Raw genomic sequence first — 25,031 nt, forward strand, 5'->3', positions numbered from 1 at the left:
GCTCAGAATTTCTCCTACATGTTCCTGGCAGGCAGGAAATAGAAGCCACCTCATCAGACAAAAGCAGGCCTTTGTGGTTCTGTTCAAAAGTGCAATGAGGTGATGGAATGAGCCTAGGTTACAAGGGAAGAGGCCTGCCTCCTAGAATTGACTCAACCGCTCACTTTTCCACCCTTCCCCTTCCGATTTATAGGGAGACAGTGTGACATGAACTTATTCCCCGAGGGCTTTGGCTTTGACAAGCTGCCAACTTGAGATTGCCAAAGTTTTCCAAATGAATGTCATAGAAAAGAGGTTTGACTAAAGCAAGCAATCAAAACCTCACTATGGACCAAGTAACTATCCTGTCAACCTCTGACACTGGGAGGCTGACAGTTAATTTCCAGTTACTTTCTCTGGCAAAAACAGTCACAACCGGAGTTCCGAGTTTTACCACAGTCATCCTAGCAATGTGTTTTCTGACTTTTGCTTTCTTTCCTTTCCATTTCTGTGCTTATAACTGCGTGTTGCCAGTGAGCTGGGGAAGTTTGTCACCCAGATCTTGAGATTCCTGGAGCTCTCATCTGAGAAGGTAATTAGAAATCCATATCCCAACTATCTCATTCTTTACAGAATGAAATAGTGGGAAGGAGAGAGAGTAGCTTGAGGATGCATACTCATCTCTGTGGATTCTATGTAGACATTCAACCATCATGGAGGCAGCTGGAGATGTCTGTATGAAGCAAAGGTCTGTGACTGTAAGACCTGGAGACTTTCATCCACTCCCTGTATGCCAAAGACTACATCCAGCACCTGCCTCCCAATACCCCATATTCGCAGAAAGCTATTTTCAATTAGAGAAGTTAGCTATGTCTTGCTTTCAAAGGGTTTCTAAAACCAGTTTATCTTGTACCCACACATGATATACACAAAGAAAGAGACATGGAGGGGGAAGAGAAGGACAGGGTTCTGGTGTTTTCCTACACTGGCACAGGTAATGGGGTTTCCATAGAATTTTGATTGTGCAGTTTTCCATGCCCTCCTGTCAATCAGGGGAGGAAGGAAATGTCCCTCAAATCTCTGCATTCCTGTCCATCACGGAGGGAAGGAAATGTCCCTCAAATGTTTGGCCTATCCTCTCCAATTTCCTCTTTCTACCCAGAGGAACCAGTGATGGGCATTATAGGAAAACAGAAGAGAAGGAGTAGGAGCAAAGAAACGTAGGTGTGCACACTGACACCAACACTAGTTGTGTGCCTGCAAGAGTACATGCAAAAGCATAACCAGGCAGTTGTTTGGCAGCATCTCTCCCTACATTTTATGTAAAATGAAGTTTCCCTTAAAGCTACATTTTATCTTCAGGCTTGCAGTCATATAATCCAAGACATATCCCCCAAGATAAACACATCATGATCTGGGGTCCTGAGAATGTAAGAGGGAAAGATTGGAAGGAGATAGCCCACCTAGCCAAGGGCAAAAAGGGACAGGAAAACCTGGACAGAGCCCAGGTAAAATGCACCTGCCTTCCTAAACACAGCTTTACTGCTTTCTCAGGACACCTTTGCCAGACAGGATGGGCACCAACTTTTAAATATGGTATGTGCATATAGGATGGTCCAGCAAATAAACTCATTTCATCCTGTAATAACTGTGGAGAATAAGTATTTGGTTTCCCATTTAAGAGATACAGAATTTGAGGTTTGGGAAGACACTGATCAGTTCACCACATCAAACGCATCTGACTCAATGACTATTTCCTTCCCTCTTCATGGCTAGCCTTTCCAGGCTTGCCGTATACTCTTGGTATAACATACCCACACTGTGGTTTCTCTCTAGCACCTCCATCTCTCCCTGAATGCACTTGAAGGACAATGACTGGCCACTTTTTCACCAGAGTCTAACTTGGGTCATCAGACCAGGCTCACTGAATACTGCCAATATTGAATTGATGTGTTTTATTTCCAAGGCCATGGATGATGCACTCAATCAAGGAGCCCAGGTCACCATAGGCCTAGACTTATTTACAGAGATGCTGTTGCATACAAAGACCATGTGCTACCAAGAAGGCATCAGGACGCCTGAATGATTCCAGAGCTTTGAAACTCATGTTGCTTTGATATGATCAAATACATGATGACAACACTTTCCCTAATAAGTATAATTTACCATAAAACTTATCTGGGTGTTTTATTTTATTAAAACACTTATTTCTTAAAACTGCCCCATAAGAAAGCAATTAGAGTTACCCTCATCTCCCAGATAAGGAGCAGGCTGATGGCTGTATTACAGCCTGCTGGAACAGTTGAAGGGAAGCTGTGGTATCATTGGTACCATTGGTACCATTCTCAGTCCCTTCCCCAGGAGAGGCATCACTAACTAAACTCTGTACCCTCCTCCATTCTTTAGCTTCTCCTTCTCCTTCTTCTTTTGTGGTTTTTCAAGACTGGGTTTCCGTGTGTAACACCCTTAACTACCTTGAAACTAGCTGTATAGACCAGGCTGGCCTTGAACTCACAGACATCCACTTGCCTCTGCCTCCCAAGTGCAGGGATTAAAGGTGTATGCCAGCACAACCAGCTCTCTAGGTTATTCTAACAAAACACCAGGGAGAAATACTCCAACTATAATCCTTAAACTAGAGCATTGACCCATTATGGGCAAGACTGAAGTCTTAACCATACATCATCTGTATTAAGAACAGACAAAGTTCAAAGTAGATACTGCGAAAGTATTAGCAGGATAAAAGAATGAATTTGGGGCAATAATACTTCACATAGGTTAGGTCAGTTAATCCACACAATGGACAAATGCTGCTCAAACATCCCATCCTAATTCAGGGCTCCTCCCAATGCCTGTAGAATACCATAGCCCTCTCTCATCTGGGTAGTTTTCACAATTTCTAAGCCCATTTTTATTAGTCTTCTGTACCCCTGATTCATACTGACCCACTAAACATGGAAACTTGAAAGGCAATCAAGAGTTAACAGATGTACAATACAACACACACACACACACACACACACACAGAGAGAGAGAGAGAGAGAGAGAGAGAGAGGGGGGGGGAGGGAGGAAGGGAAGTAAAGAGGGAGGGAGATCTTCAATTCCCCCTCCTTTCTACACACTTAATAACAATGGGTGGGAAGCGGGGAGCAGGCTTTCTTTCACCGACCATTAGAAACAATTATCACTTTCTCCAGGCCTGCTGAGCACTTTCCCCCTTTGATGCCTGCCTTAAAGAGATAGAGAGCAGGGGGAGGGGTAGGTTGCCTTTCTTCCAGTCTGAGGATTTATTATATTGGTGTGGACATACAATCAAGCCAAAAAACATTTCCTGTGTACAGGACAGAGAGAGATGCTTCCTTTGCCCTCCCAGAGTTCTGGGAACAACATCAGATCTAGGGGCCTCCACCTAGGCGACACTTCCCAATAAGCACTTGTCATTTGATGCCCTCCAGCCTTGGGTCTCTGCTCAGGACTGAATAGTACCTCATTGGCCCCAGGGAGCTGTCCCTAACACATGCATTTCACACTCCTTAGAGATCCTATTCAGGTCAAGCCTGCTCCTCCTCTCACATATATGAATTCTTGTAATTTGGTGTGCAAGTCGTTGGTCTGATCAAATGACCAGGAGGAAAAGGTGGGCATTGCCGTAGAAACTGTTTGTTACATTTTTCTTTCTCTCTTCCTTGCTAACATGGCTTACAGATGGGCTAACGAAATCTCACAGAGGAGAAATGTCTCTGAATCACTGTTACAGAGTAGAATACTGGAGAATGACGGCACACTTAGTGGCTTATTTCTTGTAAAGAGGCTTCCAGGTTCTGATAGACAGAAAAGGGTCTATCAGCTAGCTAAGGAAAAAGCTAAGACAGTACCCACGAAATTGAGCATACCAGTTTCTTTCATATCGTTTACTGGCCAGCATCTGTGTCCCAAGCACAGTCTTCACATTCTTAGGGATTCTATCAACATGATATCCTCTCTGATGCCTAGGTTTTCAGAAAGGATAAAAAGCATCCCAGGGTCACACCTGTCAGGAGCACTTGAAGTCTGGGTATGATTTCTGTCTGTGTTAATGTAAGACAGTTTTCTATCTCTAGTCCATTCTACTGATGAGGAAGCCAAGGCTCACACAATATAAATGATGCTCATTACAAGGCCAATGACAATAAAGCTATGATAGCAGATATCACCCACCATCTTTTCTATCCCATCCTTTCTTTAAGCAGGGGAGATTCATGTTCTTTTTTCTTTTTTTTCAGAGATAGAGAGTGAACAATCACAACAGCAATGACAATAATAATTCCAGTTCACAACTTTAGGTACATAAGATATTAGTTCTCATGTGTCTACACCATAGGGTTGGCATGCTCTCCCCACTCCACAAACATCAGCCAGGCACTAGCCTAAGCCCATTCTGGACACTGGCTTTTAGAGGGCTGGGTAGTGGCTCAGGATTCGCCAGCTAGTAAATCCTCTAACAAGGCAGAGTGATTAGAGTAGGAGGTGGTGGTAGGCTTTTGTACAGCTGACAACTGCAGCCATGAAAAGCCCGTCCAGGCTCATTTCACAGAGGCCCTCACAGGCTGCCCCTGGCTCCCTAATTATGCCATTCACCAGTCACCCAGGGCTGCCTCTGAACTCCTGACCCAGTACTGAAAGACTTGGGCTCTCATTACTAAGCTCTTAAGCCACCTAGTTCTCCAAAATACATCCATTTAAGTTGGAGGCCAAGGTTTCAGGGTGGGAGGTGGGAAAAGAGAAAGGCTGGCTCTGAGGCTTCTCGTGGCAGGACCATGATCTCTTCCTGGAGCCCCTGTCCCAGTCCATAGAGCAGCTGGTATGAATGGGTGACTCAGTGCAAAGCAGACCTTGCCAAGGGTCAGTGTCTGAGCTACACGAGAGCATTTGAGTCCACCTGTTTGTAATTTCGGGGGTGCGGATGGGGGATGAGGGCTGTTTGTTTTAATTATTATTATTGTTGTTGAAAAGGAAGAAAAAATGAGCAGAAACAGCTAACATCTGGAGGCTGCCCTCCAGTTTATGTAATCTCCCAGTGTAGAGCATGGGATTCCCAGCCAGATGGTTGATAGGTGACTCCAGGGCTCACATGTCACTTTCAGGAGTGAGATGCTGTCAGGGTCAGGGCAGCAAGGTATAGGACTAGCTTGTATTCCTAATACAAAGGGAGAAAGGTTATGGGTCTCCAGAAATCCCTGTTTTCTTTCAGTAGAGTCAGTTGTCCCCCTCCCCTTCTGCTGAAAACAAAACCTTTCTCTTACTTTCTCATTCATTTGTTCATTCACTTATTCAAGTACATTTATTTGGCTCTTAATATGTTCTAAGTTCTTTATTCCCATGGTTTATGTGAGAAAATGAAACCCAGAACAAAATTCCAATAAAGACATATGGGTTTTCCCCCATTTTTAAAATGGCTTCCAAAATTATGGAGAGAAGAGGCTGAGGAATTAAGTGCAGACATGCACAGAAAATGGGTTGGTTCTGGCTTCAAGGTTCATATAGTCTGAGGGATGGGCATGGACAAGGAAGGTACTGAAGCCAGATCTGAAGTCAAGTAGACTCTAGAGATAAAAAAAAAAAAAGCTTAAGAAGGGGAAAAACTGAGCCACAGCTGAGCCATGACAAAACCAGTTTCCCAGATGTTGTCAGTTGCATAAGCATGAAGGATGAAGGTCAACAGGCTGCGCCTTATTCAGCATACAGCTCCCAACAAAGTATTTTTGAAAACAAATGATAATTTTTCTGTGTTTTCTGATCTTTCTTCTTTTACAGTTATGCAGAAAGCAAATTTCAAAACTTCTAGATCATGATACACAACCAGTATATATTTCATATAAATGTATGAAAATTTCAAAGACAAAAATATCATTTTTAAAATCCATGTAGACTCTGAATCAGATTCAAGGGCTCCATTTACTTCAACCAGCATGTACACTGGACACTAGAAAGGAGAATACATGCCGTGTCTGGCAATAGCTGGGTGTTCTGAGGCATCACCTGGTACAGATAAGAACCCAGAATTGTAACTTTTCCTTCAGAGCCCTGAGATGTTGGTAGTCCTTGAGGAAGAAGCATTGAGATGATTCGATTTGCAGGCCACAGTGAAGGAAGCCATCATGCTAGAACAAGATTAAGCAGTATCTTCTGACTGCCTGTTTAAAATTTAGATAAAATCTAGATAGAAAGGCTAAATTTATAAATCCAGTAAGCTTTAACTAAGAAAAAAGGATCCAAATGGCCTTGGAGCAGAATTGGGAGTCATAGCCAAGTCTAGGTCGAAGCTCTACAGTGAGGAAATCCTTGCCACCCAGCTCAAAGCCTGGGTGGGGGGCAGTCATTATGCCTCTTCAATCTCCTCCACTTTTCCCTGAAAAGTTCTGGATGTTCATGGGTTAATCAGGAAAGGGATGACCACATCCATTTTCCATTCCTGGTCCCCTAAACCCTTGATTAGGAATAGCTGCGCAGTGGTTGATGGCAGTCTTGACCATACCAGCCTATTCAAAAAGGTCACTAGAGTGATTTTTCACTTAAAAGCATGTGTCATAAAAGAACACTATTTTCTCAAGTTCATAAAACTGGGAGTCACCAGATTGTTTTTGTTTTCGTCCCTCCCTGCCTTCTCCAGATTTGCTAACTAAGATCTGTGTGATACAAATAGTATTTGGGATGAAGCACAAGTCACAATGCTTGTAGACAACTCTTGTCATACGCCCACATAGCCAGGTTGTGTGTATTTGCTCCTGGGATCCTGCTTCCTACTCCAGCATGTGGTTTCTCTGATGCCCTGGGATCATGCTGGGCATGCTTGCATCTTTTCTCTTTGCTCTTTGAGAGGAGACAAGGTACTTTCCTGGTATGCCCAAAGCTTCATTTCTTCTGGGAAGAGATTTCAAGGATGTACTTCAGTGACATATGCAAATGGCACAGGACAAAGTTGCTGAAATTGTTGACAGAGCCCCTATGACCTTGTGGTTTGAACAAGGACTTCAGTATTTGGGAGAAAATTAGGTGGCATGATTCTCTGTCCTGACATGACAGATTTCAGAAACAAACAGGAGCTGTGAATGGCAAGGGAGGCTTTGGGGTTCCCCAGGTACGCAGTGGCTACTCTTGACTTTCATGTCTACCCGCTGATTGGAAACAGTCTCTGAGAAATGGGGACCTACCAGAATGATGTTTTCACCATCAGGAACCTTGACCAGGTCAACTCCCACCTGTGCACAGCATAATGCATTGGTACCCTCCATATGCACTCCTTCACGGCCCCTGCACCTGACTCTCTCTTAGCTCTTTCAATGGGGGCAGAGAAAGCCATACATATTTTGATGTCAAAGTTGTATTTTGGAAGTTCAGCTTTTGCTATTCACTGATTAAATGACTCCAAACCCGACACTGTCTGTATTTCCCCACTGCAAATGAAATGGCTTTCTATTCTGAAGAACTGATATAGGAATTCAAAGATTTCCTGAGCACAGATGGGTGTAGATACATCATACACATTAGAAAGTTTTTCTACCTTCCTTCTTCCTCTAATTTTTTGAATGACAGCTCTAGACAGCCTGGCTTACCTTTGGGCCAGCTGAAGGCTTCCTAATGTAATTCTTTGGTAAACTAGTGAAAATTATACGAGCTGCCTCATAGGATGCTTGAGAAGTTTGAATGTGAACATACAATACAAAGTTCCAGAAGCAGAATTGACACTGAGAACCCTTCACATTCTGCTATGGTCATTAATTATTGTTATTACAATTACATTGTCATTACTACCTGCTGTTTATTGTTGGGATATCATTCCTTTCCTTCTTCCATTTACCTTTATATCCCATAACCCTTTTTCCTCTACGTTTCCTTCTTTTCCCCTTTCCTCTTCCTCTCTCTATCTTTCTGTCTCTTACTCCTTCATACCCTCCAATGATCAGCCTCTTATTGGGAGACTACTTTAAAAGTGATCCACACTTCCATCAATCTTTTTAGGAAGTCAGTCATGGAGACTGTCTTGACACCTGATCTCTCCACAGTATTAGGAGGCAAAGGAGCTGAGCAAAGCCTTCCCACCAAGTCTTAGACTCCAAAAGCCATTTCCTACTCTCTGGGTAAAGCTATTGGCAAAGATAATGTTTATTCTTTAACATTTTTTATGAGCTTATGATATATCAGCTACTAGGACATACAGTGGTAAATGCAGCAAACAGCACCAAGGAAAACTACAGGCTTTGAGGAAGGATCCAATTCAGGAGGCATAAAGGAGCATAAATCTCTCCCTCTTCTTCCTTATCTTCAGATCTTCATCATCACTATCATTATCATCATCATTATTTGTCAAGTGATACATCAAAATACATCAAGTGATTAAGAATTCCCAGCCCCCTCCGGCCACCTATGCATTCACAGGGGATTATGAGCCAAACATTCAATCCCTAACAAAGGAGATTCCCTAAGCACATGTAGTTTACACTGGTGTCATTCAGTAGATAAAGAAACATTTTCTCCACAGTATGGGAGTCCTCCAAGGATGCAGACACTGTGCTAGGTACTGGAAATAACTAAAGAAAGAAGGTACAGCCCAAATCCTTATGTGCTCACTTTCACTTAGTATAAAAATCCAGTGTTAACTGAGAGAGTCCTAAGACCCAGAATTTTGGCTGATAGACCTTAAAGTGTGTAGGAAGCAGTGATGGCACCTCTGGACAGGAGGAAAGAAAACTCTCAATCTGTGTTCAGGGATCCCAGGTCATTCATTCTACCTAAATCTTGCTCTTAAGTCACATAGAAAAACTCATACTAACTGCACCAGGCCTTCCTGATATACAGCTTCTGGATTTCACATGCTGTGGGAAATGACATAGAGAGCTTTAGAAACAAGTGATGGTGTAGACAAGTCAGTTCTTGTGAATGGAGGAGAACATATTCTGAGGGCAAAAATCCTCCCATGAGAACAAATGCACACAAAATGTAGTCTTTCAATCATACAATGGTCAGTCCTTCCTACTTTGTTCTGGGAAAGAGGTATAAAAAACATCTTGGGTAAAGTGGGATGGAATAGAACAGAAGCAGGAGTTGGGAGCTAGAAAGTGTGAGTGGTTCTCCTACCACAAAGTGTGAGACTCTTTGAGAAGCTCCCATCCATATCTGGGAAACGGGTACACTATTTCACTATGGATTTTTAATTATTTAATTCATTGGGCATGCTAAGTGCCTTGTGTATGCTATTTGTAGACACTTCATAATCTCAATTATCCCATTTGACATTTGAGTAGACAGGGGCTCAGAAAAGCTAAGCAAGTGACTGAAGATCTTTCTCTACATATATATCCTGCCAAACCTTCTTTGTCCATAGAGTAGCCCATGGCCTCTAAGAAGCCACTTAAATTTAAATAAATGAAAAATGTGCCTTCTTGGTTACAGGAGCCACATTTTATGACTTGGTGTCATGGTTGGCTGGAGATTTCTGTGTAAAACATGGCCAGTGTAGGGCATTTCTATTCAAGTAGGAAGTTTTAGTGGATAGTTCATTGATCTGTAGCTATTAATGATGACACAGCTTTGTTTTCTCTCAAATATAATTGTGACTTTAGTTTCTTGATATGCATCAAGAAATAATCTTCCTTGGTTTGAATTCAAATACTATTCTATTTCCACATGTCTTGCTATCAGGTGCTGCACTGTAGACTTGGGTATTGCCCTGGTAGCATCCATATTCCTTAAAACAGTATATACCAGCAGACCAGAGCTCATCCAAGTCCATGCCTCTCTAAGGATGGGGATACTCTTTCTCAGGATATAAAAACATCACAAACACTTATTAAATATCCCCTTCCATCAACTAGACTACAGGTCTAGCTTGAGGAGGTCACAGAGGGGGACAGGAAACTATAGCAAAGATGTATGCTTCTCAGTAACAGTACCTTTCATGGGACCCTTGGAGTCCATTTCTCCTTGGAAATTGAATATGTTCAAACATATCAAGGATTTGCTTGTGCTTGGGACTAGTTGAGGAATTTTAAGTTTTAAGAACACTATCACTAGTGAAAGTGGAGGTAGAAAGCCTTTTCTGGTCTGCTACTACAGATTACACATCAAGACTGACTTTGCAAAAGCAGGACCTGGAGGGCGCTAGAGAGTGGAGCCTGAGGGACTTAAGAAACAAACACAAACAAAGGAGCATGCACCCAAACAAACAGAATCTGGTGCCCAGCCAAAGCCCAGATCCTTTCACAAGCTCCTCCTTCAGGCCTGGCTTGAGAAAGTTTACTTTTAGACTAGAGAAACGAGCATGTGGTTTGGGGGACAGAATTCAATACCACCAAAGCAGCAGGCTCAGCAAAGCTTGACTGAAGCTTGCTTCCTAAGCGCATTACAGCCCTAGAGAGTGAATGCTGTTTACATTTTTTACATGTTTCTTGGGTACAGAACATGAAACTAAATTATACAGCAAAGGCCATGTTGGCTACATGCCGGTGACCCCACTTGAAACAAAACAATAGTACAAAAAAGAAAGAAAGCAAGAGAGGGGATTGGAGCAAAGAAAGGAAAGAAAGAGGGAAAGTATGATGGAGAGTGAGAATATTAAACACTTACAGAAAGGCAAAGAAACGGATCCGGGGATAGACTGAGAGAAAGGCAAGGATGGAAGGAGTACCTGGTCCTGAAGCTGAGGTTTAAAAGAGGGTGGTGGAGAATAAAGGCAACAGGATTAGGGTTGGTCACGCTTTGATGGAGATCATACACAAAGTCCTAGGAATCTTCTTAGATGGGCCATCGGGAAGGCGGCAAGGGAAGGGTCTGATATCCACACAGAACTCAGAGGACTGAGCCTCAAGCCACAGAGCTCTGCTTGTACTTGGGCTTCAAGTCAAGTTCCCTGGCATCTGAGTGATGGAGGCTCACTCTCCAAACATGCCCTCAGGGCTACACATGCCTCTGTCCTTGAGAATTCAATACATGCTCAGTGCCTGCCTGGAAGTGCTGGCTCACTCTCTCCATTATTTCCCTACCTATCAATATTGTGTTCCCTTCAGACTTAGTTTACTCTGGTATCAAATGCATTAGAGGGACTGAGATCTGAAATTAATCTAATGCCCAGTAAAAGGCAAGCATGTACTGTGTACTTGGTATGTTAGCTCATTGCATCCTCAAGACCATAATACATAGGGGACAGCCTGCCCTGTTTGCAGATGAGAAAAACTTAAAGCTTGGAGAAGTGAGGTCATTTGTTACATGTTGCATAGCCGACAAGTGCTCACATCAGTTCTTTCTGGCTGCAAAATCTAGGCTTTCTTTATGGGGCTGGGAAGCCATAATGCAGCCTTTTTTTTTTTACTCCCAAATGCCCAAGACTTCCATAGGTACCTGTCAAGCAAACTCACCCTTCCTCCTCAAAGTGTGTCCTGCCAAGGTTAACTCAGTATATCAGTACTTTGTCACCATCTGTTTTGCCTCTGTAGAGGATCCCATGGCACTGTACTACTCCTCTGAGGGTAATGGCTCTATTGCTTATCTCTATGTCATGCTGTGGCTAAAAAAATGGTACTTTGGAGAGGTAGAGGGTCATTGGCCTTCCATTGAAATACCAGAATCATTCCATAAGCAGTGGGAGGGTGGGAAGGTACAGGAATTTATTTAATAAAAGTTACATCTTAAGTGAGGTAAAGTTTGAGGGCTCTCTACGTCTCTAGCCACTCAACTGTCTGTACTGGAAAACCAAGTATTGAAAAACTGCATCTTAGGACTGGAGAGATGGTTCAGTAGTCGAGAGCACCGGTAGCTCCTCCAGAGGAGCTGGATTCAATTCCCAGTACCTACATGACAGCTCACAATCACCTGTACTTCCAGTTCCAGGATATCTGATGCACATAACGAATAGATGCAGACAGAATCAGCAAGGCATCATACACATGTATTAATGAAAATAATTTTAACGTAACCCTGTGTACTATTTCAAATCACATCTGTCCCTCAGTTGTGGAAAAATAACAGGAGACAATGGCATTTTAGAAAGAGTCTGTCATCAAAAGGGAAATCACTCCTACCTTGAAAAACAGACATTTTATGGGGATCAGATACCTGACTTAACCGCTGTCACATAAGCAGTAAGTGATGGACCCTAGACTTACTCCAATTTCGGATGTCAATTAGTTGTATTTGTTTCAAACTTTCATCACTAAGATATTTTCAGATGGAATTCCAAGTTTAATCACAATGCCAGAGTATCATCTTCTGTAGAAGGGGCTGATGAGTGAATTGTGGAGAGAGATGGCCAGGAAGGAAACCAGGAGCATCCCCAAAAGCTTTAATAGATTTAACATCTCTCCCAGCCCAAGTTTTGTTGGGTTTGAGGGGTGACAACTTGGGGACTCTGTTTTGTACTCTTTTTGGAGGGAATTTTGGGTGCCCCGCATGGGCAGGACAGGCTGTAATGAACCACGGTACTTTCTGTTCTGTCTCCTTAGATGACTTGCACATGTGCTCTTGAACAATTATTCAGAAACCACCAGGAGAAAGCAGATCCCTTGGGCCTTTGGGGAAACTACTTGGAATCTATCTGCTCCAGCATTTCAGCGTGTTCCCTTTCCCTCTCCTTCCCCGCCAGTGGCAAAGGCTGCCCCATTTTACTAACGAGAAGAGTTGACTGCTTTGGTTGAAGGCAGGGATAAGCAGGGAAGGGGCAGACAGCCTCTGGAACTGTCTCCTCAGCATCAGAGCACCAAGGCCAAGATTATTCCTTATTCTTTGCAAATATTATTGTCTAAGTAGAATTGGGGGAATGCTTCTCAGTACAAGATTTTCCAGTGGAGATGTTTTCATGGTGACACCTGCAGCAAGGTAGAAGAAAGCAAGGGAGGGTGGCAGAGGTGAGGAGTTCAGGTCTCTGAGTCAGTTTCTTGGCTTTGAGAGAAGCCTGTTACGTTCAGGAAGGTGACTGGGAAATGCACAGAAAATAATGTGCTTTGTGGGGTCTGTCATACAGGAGGGGTTTAGAAGGCATTACTGCTGTTCTTTCCTTCTTAGCATCTCACCGCTTAAAGCCTCAGAGAAGCTCTCCACACACAGCCCTGGGGATAAAGACAAAACTCCAAGCATTTGTGGTATCTCCAAGCACCCTTCCTAAGTTTCACTCCTCCTGAGTTTCTCCATTCTTATCAGTTTTTTTTATTTCACTTTACTTTTTGTGTGCCACTGGTTTTGTCTCTGTCAGCATCTTCATCTCTGCATCAGTCCTTTTCTATAGACAGTATTATCTTCATACTCATCTTTCATCCTATCACTCAACTTTGCCTTCTTAAGTTTCAGCTCAGCAATGACTTCCACAGAAGTGTCTCCCAGCCTTCTTCTGGGGCTCCCTGTCCAAGCACTTATTCCATAGCATCAATGTGTATATAGGAAGATGCTTTGTATTTCCTTTTTTCTTTTACACATGCGCATGCCTGCATTCATATGTAACCCAGGCTAGTCTCACACTCTCTATGTAGCCAAGGATGATATTGAATTTCCAGTCCTCTCTCCAAGTGGTGAGATCAGAATGCCACCATGCCCAGTCCAAATTCAAAATGATTTCTGACCCTTGAACTCAAAGAACTCAGGATATATCTAACCATTTGCTTTGAAGACAAGGATGGAGAAGGACAGTGATGAATCCCCCACTGTCCTGACAGAACTTGTGGCCATCAAAGATTATATACATAATTGGGTTTTATTGGTATTTCAGGGTTTCCTGTGTGACAAATGACAAATTGTGAAAAATTGTACTTTCCTTCTTTTCTCTCCCATCCTCCAGAAATAATTAGGCACATATTCCAAAACCTAAGGCATCTGGTTTACATGCAGAGGTAGGGAATTGAAGTGTCTTCTCTGCTTCTTTTGTGTTCCCTTATAATGTACTCATTTAAGGTTCTCTGGAAGGACAATCAATGTTAAAGCTAAAAGGATGGAGGTTGGAAGTGGTGTGCATACACAATGGTGTTTAATTTCGCTATGAAGAAGGATATATAATGTTGCTCACAGGAAAATAGACAGAACTAGAGGTAATCACATTAAGACAAAGAGATAGAGTTGGGAGGATAAATACTGAATGTTGTCTATCAAGAATAGATACTACAGAGTGTGTGTGTATGTATATGTGTGCGTAATTCTAAATTGCATTACAAGAAAAATAGAAGAGGAATAACTGGGTACAGGAAAGGACTAAAAGTAGGAGAAAGGCAGGAGCTCCGACTATGAATACAGCCAAAGTAAATGATGTTCATGAATGGCTATATCTTCATGAACTCCATCACTGTTTACAATGATGGTCTGTCAATAAGGTAATTTCTGAAGAAAGAATGGAGACAGAGGTTGGATACCTTGGCAGGAAGATGGAACAAGGGAGATGTATTTTAGGTATTGCAAGATATGTCCCACTTTCTTTGTATTCTTGAAATGCACAGAACAGACAAAGTGACACAGAAAACATCCATTCTTCTGACTCTTTTCCTACATCCATCTTGGAAGCAGGTATGAGATGCTTAGTCTGCACCTGGCTCCTACCTGAGCACAATGGCCTGTGTCCCAATTTGGCCCTTTCCAGACCTAAGCCCAAAGTTTTAGTGAGTTCATCTGTGAGTGAAGACCATTAATCCCTTTTCTGTAGTATCTTACGTACCAGTCAAGAAATTTGGTGCAGAGCCCAGAGGAAGTTGGTAAACGGTTGTTTCTCTGATTTATCCTAGACATTCTGAAAGTGGGCAAAAGAGTTTTCCACATAGCCTGCTGGCTGTAATCCCAGCTGGCAGAGTGTTTTGTTCGTTGGAGAATCTGCTCAGGATTTTACACCTTGACATCTTTGACTACTGTTTCCAGGTGCATATACCCCTCGGGTGTAACAGTAAGCTTTCTGGGAGCAGCAAGCAGCCCTTGGCTTTCTTGAAGATTCCCAAAGTGCCTGAAACAGTCCTGGGTAAGCAGCAAATGTTTGCTGATGAGACTGTGATTAACTGGATGAAATTTAGCCAATTGTCTCTCCTGCATGGATCACTGTGGTCAGCTCTGGGTGAAAGTGTATAGAGGCACCCAAGATGAATGAGGCAGGTCTCTGACATTGGTACTACCACTTAAGTACAAAAAGCCAGTGCTCACTGTTTTCTCTGCAGCCTTAATCTCCACCATGTAGATGCTATTCCCACTTTCCAAAGGAGGAAACTGAGCTTCCTGGAGGAGTTGGTTGCCCAGTGCTTCCAGAAATAAAAGTAAGGAGGGCAAAGTCAGATTGGCATGTGTTAGAATTTAGATGTAAAGTAACACACGGTGATTTCCCCTTTTCCTTATTATTGTTCATGGTCTCCCTTTCATCCTCATTGATGTAGGCTAAAAGTACACCTGTCTTCAACCAAACAAATTAACTTATAGATTGTACTAGTACAATATATGTCATGGTTTGTATTTTAATGGAGGCAAAAAGTAAGATGAACATGTCAAGGGCCAGATGATAGTAACTCAGAATGAAGTTGCAAAGGGCTGACTTACCTCCCAAAAGGTTAATTGCATATCCAATCAAAACCAATTACAAAAAAGATGTGATGAAGCCCCATCTGTTCTCTAGTGCAGGAATTTTCACAGAACAAAGCAATCCAGCCTGAACCAGCCAGAAAGCCTCATAATGTGAGGAGCTTAAGGTATCACAGTCCTCCCCTCAGTGTGGATAGGTCTCATTTCTCATTCATCCTTAGAAAAGGTTTACTTTACTGTGGCCCTCAAATCACTGCCCTAGAAATGGTCAGTCTAAGTTTACCCTCGAACACTTAACCCAATAATCAGGGTTGTTGAATAATGATCTGTAATCCCTGAGACAGCGCTAGATTCTAGATCGTTGGAGCATCTCCATCTCTTCTTTAAACCCTAGCAAAGGAGGGGTGCCTGTTTAGACAGAATGAAGTAGTCTTAGAAGCTCTGAGGATGAGAACATAAGGGAGGCATATCTACTTCGAAATTTGGTAGCCTTTGGTGTAAAGCACTAGAGAAATGTGAGGCATGGAAACAAAGTATGAACAAGCAAGATCTTTGCAAGCACTTAAACCATCCAAACTGAACCATTTCTAAGGTTCCCAGAAGAGAGATAACTGATTCTCTTTCTTCATTTCCATTTTTGTTCACTTACAGGAACTTTTTGATTCCAGCTGGGTCAGGAAGGTGCATGGCCCAAATATCCAAAGAATGTCTCTTATTATAGGATATTCAGCCCAATTTGCACAACCAGGAAGCTTTGATATGTCTGATAACATTTGGATACAAGACTCAGCATTCATGGGTAGCTTTACTATAACCAAATTTGGGAAACTTGCTTAAGGAGAATGGGGGAGAGAGACTGGAAATCATTAGAAGTGGCAGGGCTATGCAAAAGCAAAGCTCAAGTTTAGACTGGTATTCTAAGCTCACAAAACACAAAGTGTTTCTCATTCTCACTAGTCACAAGTGCCTGCAGAAATATTCTGATGCAGCTATGATTTGGAGAGAGTTCTCACACCTATGCCATACAGAGTGCAGAGGTTAACAATGGGGTCTTATACCTCCGAGGGTATAGGAACATAGTGACAGCAAGTACTTGAGCTTTCTCATTTTTGTAACATCCCAGAGAGTGAAACAAAGTGGATTGTGTAGGGTAAGAGGGAATGTCTGGTCTTTTTCATAATTCATCAGGTCAAGCTTGTCCTAGTGAAGACCGAAGACTGCAGAAGAGCATCAGTGTGTGTGGCAGGGCATGGGAGCAGCCTCAGTTCCAAGAGACTGTGATTCTGCTCCAGAAGGATCTGAGTCCCTGACACCTGGCATCTAGAACTCTGCCTGTTTCCCTGGAATCCAGGCCCTCCCCACTTTGGATTTGGCCTCCTATTTCTAGGCTTCCACTGTCATCTTCCAAAATATCTCTCTAAGATTAGATTCTTTACATACAGGATATGTACTGATTTGGGCGTCCATTGCACTTCCTCCAAGGCTCCAAGATGGACAACAAGATTGTTTACTATGAAGAAGGCAAGGTAGTTGCCTATCAGTGTGTATGTTTAGCATGATGGGTTGTGAAATTTAGCCACTACTGGCTTTACCTCTACTCTCCTGTATTTGATTTGGTCAGTGTCTGGACTGAGCTCCTACAGGCCTATTCATATATGCATGTGTGGGTGGAGTTTAGGGATAAAGGATGAGGAGCGGATGGAAGAAAAATAGATGAGGAAGGAGGGGAAATGAAAAGGAGGGGGAGAAAGAGAAGGGAGAGGAAGACCATGCCTAAGGAAAGTGAGGGACCCTGAGAACACCCTTCTATCTTATTCTTCAATCCAACTTTCAAGTGTCTCCTAGCTCCTCCTCTCTCTCCATCAACATCTTCACTAGAGGCCCTGACAGGGTGCAAATTAGCTACTAGACTCCTCTAATCACTGTGCAAGGTCATGAGGGGGCACAATCATGTTTTCTCCTTTGCTATTGTCAGAAGGGAGCAATACCTTCACTTCAGGAATAGTGCTTACCCTGAAGGAGGCTGACTTTATGCTGTCTGCATGAGTGCCTGTGTGTCTGTGTGCACATGGCTGTACCTGTGTGCACTGCCACATGTATATATGTAGGATAGGGGCATTTGTTTTCAAGTAAGAAAACTGGGGCCTTGTTGATCTATGCCCTCCAAACTTCCATTTTCCTGATTCTGAATCCAGCCTGCACACACTGAGCCTGTATACTCCAGCAAGCTGGTCTCTTTATGGCAAATTTAGTTACAGCAAAAGTCTCCTTGTAACAAAGATTATATCCCAGCTCAGAATAATGGAACCTAGTCGATTTCATTAAAATAAAATTGGTAACAGTGAATAATTCAATAGGATGATTTTGTTTCCTCCTCTCCTCTTTATAGATCGAGAAGCTAGTATTTATAATGATTTTTTAATTGGATTTTTGTTTAAGAAGAACTAATCAGCCATAATTCCTGACAGCTTTCTTCTACAAGATTGGATTAATTGTCCCATGCAAGTACCTCTCTCTCTCTCTGTCTCTCTCTGTCTCTCTCTGTGTCTCTCTGTCTCTGTCTCTCTCTCTCTCTCTCTCTCTCTCTCTCTCTCTCTCTCTCTCTCTCAAATGAGGAAGGGCAGTTTTTTCCTTTTGCTCATGTTACTAGCAATAATCTTTGGGTAGGTTTGAAGCACAGTTTCTCCCACTGTTCTTGTGTATGAAAGATTCCTAGAGTGCTAATAATTCACTCATTTCAGTGATGTTTTTCAAAAAGCTCTAAAAACGGGATGCTAGCTGAATTTCAAATTACTGCACCTTTGAAATGATGAAGAAACACTGGCTAGACATCTTCTCTTGGTGTCACTTGCAAGTAGGTGTGTGTGTGTTCATGTGCTCATGTGAGCATTTACAATCAAAACAAAACACAGACAATCTTGACACCTAGCATTATCTAGATGCTGGGCTTTGAGGAGGGGGAAAAAAAACTAATGAAATCCAGTCTAGTCCCAAAATTCTGATAGCTCACTGTGAGATGCCGGAGGGTACACAAGTAAGTTCCATGAAGTTCTTTGTGATGGTAGGACCACACAGATGAGTCCACCAAGTACTGAGGCAGCACAATGAGAAATAGAATGCTGACCCATTTACTGCTGGCTGGCACTGCCCATGAGAGGCACCTGGGGATCCTGTACCCACATCTTTCTGCTCCCCTGAGGGCATCCACTCATACATGCAAATGAGCAAATAAAAACTGAGTAATGTGAACACAAGTTGGAGCGATGAAGAGATGATCAAATAAAGATGAAAATGAACATGAGAGGCACTGCCATTAATTCTCAATGGACACCAACCCAAGGTCCTAGTTCTCATTCATCTAAATGCCAGTTATATTGCAATGACCTTGAAATAAAGAAGCCGTTAGAGAGGGATGACTGAGAATCAAGGCTCATCTGCAAGACCGAGGGGAGGGGGGGCAGGCTGGCTTCAGAAATGGTCACTGTGCCACGTAGTCGGAAGTACTGAGTTGTATCTCTGAGAAATGGGAGTCTCAGAAGAAGGCAGGTGTTTTCTGGGCAGGATAATTGCAAAAGAGGCTCTGGGGAGGCACAGCCATCCCTAGGATCACACAAGCTGTGGTAGCCCCCAAACTATCCATCCCTCATCTAGGCTATCAGTCCCCTGTGGGAGAACCGTGTCATATAAATAGTGCATTAGGGGACTGACGAATGAGTCACAGCTCCTTAGAATTGGCAATGTCCCTGGTGTGTATCAAGCTAAACTCCTATTTTCAATATGGGGAGGGAAAGTGGAAGCATAAAGATGGAGAGACTATACAGTAAATCTGTATATGGTTGCTCTTAATTCAGTAAGCAGACAAATTGAGAGTCTCTGTTCAAAAACAAAGAGCAAAACAAAAAAAACCCTAAGATTTCCCAAATTGTTCTCACCCCCGTTGAATTCCAATGGTATATTCAAAACAAAGTTCTTTCCCATATCTTCGTCATAATAAGAAGGGCATAGGGGGACAGTTGTTCCCATGATGCTTGCATTCCCTCCCCTTCACCACTGCATGTCTTATCCTTAACCAATTGTACTGAAGAGGTACTGGCATCACACTTGGCTAAAGAAATACTCAGGCAGAGATGGCCTGGGACACTGTGTTTGAAGTGGGTACCTTGAGAGCCACAGCTGAGATTAAAAGAGTCTTCTGTAGGAGCCCCACAAGGCTAGGAGCTTACCTGGGATGCTGCCGGTTGTCCAATAACAACCCAACCTGGGCACTGCTGGTCTTGATGAGACACTGAAGCATTGGACGCCCACTGATCCAAGAAACCCTGGGGTGTGTAGACACCACAGTCTTTAATGCTAGTTTTTTGTTCAAACTCTTCACACATCCCATCTCCATCATGGAAATAGCACCGGCTGGGTTCATCTGTGGGAGATGGACACAGAAATGGGGTCAGTGAGTAAAAGTTCTCTTACTTTAGCTATCAGCAGCAGCTGTGGAACAAAACATCCAAACCAGAAGCTCTGTTCAACCTATGGTCGTTGGTCACATTGGGATACTCTTCTTTGCCTTACGGGGACACAATAAAGGAAGTCCTGCATACACAACAGCTTATTCAGTGGTTCTCGTCTTGTGGATTGTGACCCCTTTGGGGGACACATATCAAGACATCCTGCTTATCAGATATTTACATTATGATTTGTATTAGTAACAAAATTACAGTTGTGAAGTAGCAACAAAAATAACTGTATGGTTGGGGTCACCACAGTTTAAGGAACTCTGTAAATGGGTCCCAGTGTTGGAAAGGTTGACAACCACTGGATAATATGAAATTAGCAGGCATGGTGCTGCATAACTGATAACAACGCTGCATAACTTTGTTTACACAAGGAGTAAAAAGTGTAGAAATTGAGAGAAGAAAGTGCAACGGGGATCTAGAAGGGAGAGAATGGAAACTGCAATGGCTGAGAATTTTAATTATGCACAATGAAAACATTCTAGAAACTTGGTGCCATGTTGGTGCTTATGGTTGACATATCTGACTGCACGCCTAGAACATGCTGACAGGGCAGCTCTCATCTGTGTAGCTGTTGTCCCACCCATACCAAAATTCATAAACTTTCACTCTGCTAAAGTGACACTCAGCTGCAATGTAATGAGGGTCTTAATCCCAATCCATATTTTCTAGATAAAGAAACTGAAATGTCATGTATCTTTAATAGTGTGCCCAAGTCACACAGAAAGTTAATGCAAATCTAGGAACTCACATTGCAAGTCCTGGGCATGTTATCTAAAACCACAGGACTTGAAGCTTGCAGCCTGGGTTTATTTCAGTTTTGCATAACAAACCAACTTCAGTCTCAGCCCAGAAAGTAAACTGCTGTGTTTCATTAGGTAGTCTCTTTGCTTCTCTGGGCTCAATCATCAGAGCAAATAAGGCAGCTACAATACTGGGATTCCAAGAGCCCAGCCTCATATTCCTAGGGTTTTAAACGTCTCAATGAAATACCAAGTGATCAGCCTCCTGCATAGTTCAAACTGCAGCAACCTTCTTTGTGTACATTTAATTTTGTGTTGTTGCTTTGTCCATTGGCATAGCCAAAAGCTGTGGCTTGTTACAGTGCTGTTCACTTGGCTGTAAGGACAAGCATCAGAATAGTAATGAGGAGGATGCCATCCAAGAAGGTATGACCTATGTATCCAATGTAGATAATGCAGGGAGAAACCTAGGTGGCTATCCCTAGCAGATCATCCTGTCAGCTTTTAAAAACTGGTGTCCGCTCTTCTGTATTATTCTCCAGTACTTCTAGGCAAAGCTGAGGATTTCCTCACTATAAAGTGAACATTTCATTAAAAACTCTGTGCTGACACTAGGTCTGTATGATGTAGCTGTTCTGGAAGGTTCTAGATTCCTCAAACAGTTGTCTGAGACAAACACTCTATAATATAGTATCAGAACTATAACACTCTGAGAACAAAGAACATGCTATTGTGTCTGAACAACAGACACACAGAAATCGGAACATCCCAGGCCAATTAGAATGTAGGATCTCTCTTAGGTTATAGCTTGATCTAGATTACCCATCTAATATTTGCTCCAAAATAATGGAGCAGAACTCTGGAGAAAATACCAAGCTTAAGATTAAAGACTTGGGTTTCTCTTCGTCTCTTGCACTGTCTATATAACTTTAAAAAGTTGCTTTCATTCTTAATCTGTGTCCCACAACTATAATGTAGATCTAATTTTCTCCAACAGGACGACATCCTCACAGGAAATGAACACAAATATGCCTTGTACACTCTGAAATAATCATGACGAGAAAAAAAATGCTTTTCTTCTAAAGGGTCAATTCATTTCTAAGTGACTGAATTTCAATCAGCTTGTTAAATCAATACTTGGAATACTTTCAAAAATTCTACCTTCTAGAAAGAACCTGTGGTCATGGGGAGAAAGGACTTGAATTTTTATGTTGTTATCTGTAAAGAGAGTCATTGAATTCAAGGACAGCAGAATGTTGAGTCTCTTCCAAGCTCCAAAATTCCTTGTTTATTTCTGCAAACAGTTTACATAGTAAAATATTATTACACATGCCAGAATAAGTCAATTTCCTATAATTGAATTATTGGACGGTGGGTGTAGGCCAGCTGAAAGCTCCAGTGACTAGCACTCCAGGTACTTCTACCATGGAAAGAATACAAGGTCAGCACTTCCCACAGCTTCACAGTGACCAGGGACAGTGGCCAATTCAGATACAATAAAACTTAAGATCCAACCCAAGGGAAATCCACTGTAAGTCCAAACCCAGTGCAGGGGTCTACAGCAAGGTATGTTGTCCAATTCTAGGTCACAGAGACAACGGCTATGAGGGTGAGAAGTATGAACACTGCTCTTTATGTCTAGCAGAGAGAAAATGTCTGTACTCAGAATTCACAGGTAAAATATGATTTCTTATAGATAAGGTTATGAGGTTGGCTGACTTTGGTGCCACTTTTTTTTCCTCCAATGCTAAGACAGAGAGAGACACATTATAATAAGATTACATAATATCTACCTTCTAAGATGATTTAATTCATTTCCCCAGGCGAGGGCTCTCGGTACAGCAGAAAAAATATACTAAGAGTAAGTTCTTTTAAAGGCTTACTTCCACATGATTAGATTTAAGATCATGATAAATCTGATTAGAGCCAGAATCAGAGTGGATGGAATGAAGGAAGACACCGTCAGGAGAAGTGTTACACAGCTAGACAGTAAGATGGGAAACAGAGAGGTAGACCAAAATAGTCAAAAGACAGAGTAGCATTAAAAAGGTAATGCTTCCGACTGGAGAGATGGTTCAGTGGAGCACTTGATATCAAGCCCTGATGTCCTGAATCCAATCCTTCTACCAGAGAACTAAACTGCATCTAACTTCCTTCCATAAATGCACCCTGCCACCCACTTCTATGCCGTTAAATACATACATGTAATCTAAAAGATTTAAAGAGAAAGGAAGTGGGATGGAAAGGAGAGAGCAAGAATGAATGAGAGAGAGAGAGAGAGGAGGGGAGAGATGGAAGGAGGGACAGAGGGAAGGAAGAAGAAGGAGAGAGAAAATGAGTATATCTTGTTTCTTCTCAACATTATGCTGACAAAGCTATTGTAAGTCTCATTTAAAAATAACATCCGTGGACTCTGCTATTCAGTTTCTCTTGCTACTAGTGTCCTAGGGGAGCCTCTCCACTCCATCTGCCAGTGTTTTGTCTGGGGAATTCTCTTTCCTTCCCCACTCCCTCTGCCTCAAGCAGTAAAGAGAACAGGGTAAGGAATGGAATACAAATGCGTGGCCAGGAAAAACAAAGGCAGCAGCAACAGAACAATAAAACAAACTGAGCCTTTTGTTTTCATTACATCAATTTACTTAGCATCTCTTGAATGCTTTATGTTGGGTGGTGAGCACGATATTGTACAGAATTTGAAGTCTATAGCAAGGGCAAAAGATCACCCTGCCATCCTACCTTCTGACATTTATAATGGCATATATTCCACTGGAAGTGGGGAGGGATTTTGTAAATGGAGAGAGAGGAGGGAGAGAGAGAGAGGGAGAGAGAGAGAGAGAGAGAGAGAGAGAGAGAGAGAGAGAGAGAGAGAGAGAGAGAGAGAGAGAAACCCCAGGAGACTTTCAACAAGTATTTGTTGAATGAATAAATGACTAAACTAGAGAATCCCTGACATGCACATTCCTATTGAAACTTGGGAAATTCTCTTTAGACTCTCTCTTAGAATGAAGGAAAATGAACTGAGACACAAGTAGGAACTGGTTTACAGTGGACCTTACACTAGGCAGTCTGTTCTCACCATCTAAGCCCATCTTCTCCTGCCAAAGAGGAGTTCAGCATTTCAGATTCATCACTATACACGTGATGACAGATTTAAAAATCTGTCTACCCATCAAGAACACTTGATGAGACTGATAAAGTCAACCTTCCCCAACTGAATTCTACAAGGTGAAAACTTTCTCTTCACTTTGTAGGAAATGATCTTATTTTCAAGAGTGTGAAACACATGGACCTTCTGTATGTGGACAGGCAACTCATCAGCCCTGCATAGACTTAATGTTCAGTTTTCATCTGTGCAGAATGTCAAGATGAAATACTCTGTCCCTGCATCCCTGAAACACATGATAAGGACCATCTGGAGGTAGGCAGGGATTGTTACACCCACTACAGCTCTGAAGGCAAAGTCTCAAGAAGTGAGACAGATTTTCATTAAAATATAGATAAATTTTAATCTATATTTTAAAGGAAGGTGGGGTAGGTCTACTGTGAAAAGTTCCTAGACTTGAATTCAGAACCCTAAACTCAAGCTATCTGAGTGACTTTATGTGCCCCATGTACATGCATGTGTCTATTGCAGGCCAAGGGGGGCAAAGGATCCTCTGGAACTGGACTTCTAAGTGGTTGTGGGCCATCTGACATAGGTCCAGGAAACCCTAATCCTCAGTAAGAGCACTCAGAGCCCTTATGTTTTACACTTTAAGCCATCTCTCTGGTCTCACAAAGCACTTTATGTATACATGTATGAAACTATCCAGAACCAAATTTAAATCAAGTTTTCAAATGCACAAATTAGTATGGTTGAAGCCATTTGCTGAAGCTTCTTGGGAAAATATTCTGTGGGGACAAGGCTAAAATACTTCTTGAGCTTCCAATAATTATGAGTTTTCTAGTGAATGAGCACCCATTAGAGTATTAAGTTGTGAGAACAAAATAATACATCATCTTTGACAAGTTGTAATATTATTTTGGGGGCATCTCTAGACCTTTTCATAATTCCCATTGGTATGGACTAAGTAGTCTGAGGAGTTACTGGAGTTGCCAAGCTTCCACCCCAGTAAAGAAAATGTGCAAACTCCCTGTACATAGAATGGTGGAGAATTTTGGTTATGGTTGATAGATTTGATATAGGATACCATGAAGAAGCAAATAATTCCAATATGTGCTTCTCAGCAATGGGTTACCTTCCAAAGGTTAGGTGAGATTTCTAAGCATTTGTTTAGAAAGACAGCTGAGCTTTTTG

At 42.3% G+C, this 25,031-nt stretch overlaps 1 protein-coding gene across 1 annotated transcript in view; it reads right to left on the minus strand.

Moving 5' to 3' along the window:
* Pappa (pappalysin 1) overlaps positions 1 to 25,031 on the minus strand; it is a 244,114-nt gene that overhangs the window by 74,784 nt on the left and 144,299 nt on the right. The window contains 1 exon segment of the mRNA XM_027400262.2: positions 19,707 to 19,900. Within this exon segment, the coding sequence (XP_027256063.1) occupies positions 19,707 to 19,900 (194 nt within the window).

The sequence above is a fragment of the Cricetulus griseus genome, chromosome 2 (assembly GCF_003668045.3).
Source record: "Cricetulus griseus strain 17A/GY chromosome 2, alternate assembly CriGri-PICRH-1.0, whole genome shotgun sequence".
Taxonomy (NCBI): Eukaryota; Metazoa; Chordata; class Mammalia; order Rodentia; family Cricetidae; genus Cricetulus; species Cricetulus griseus.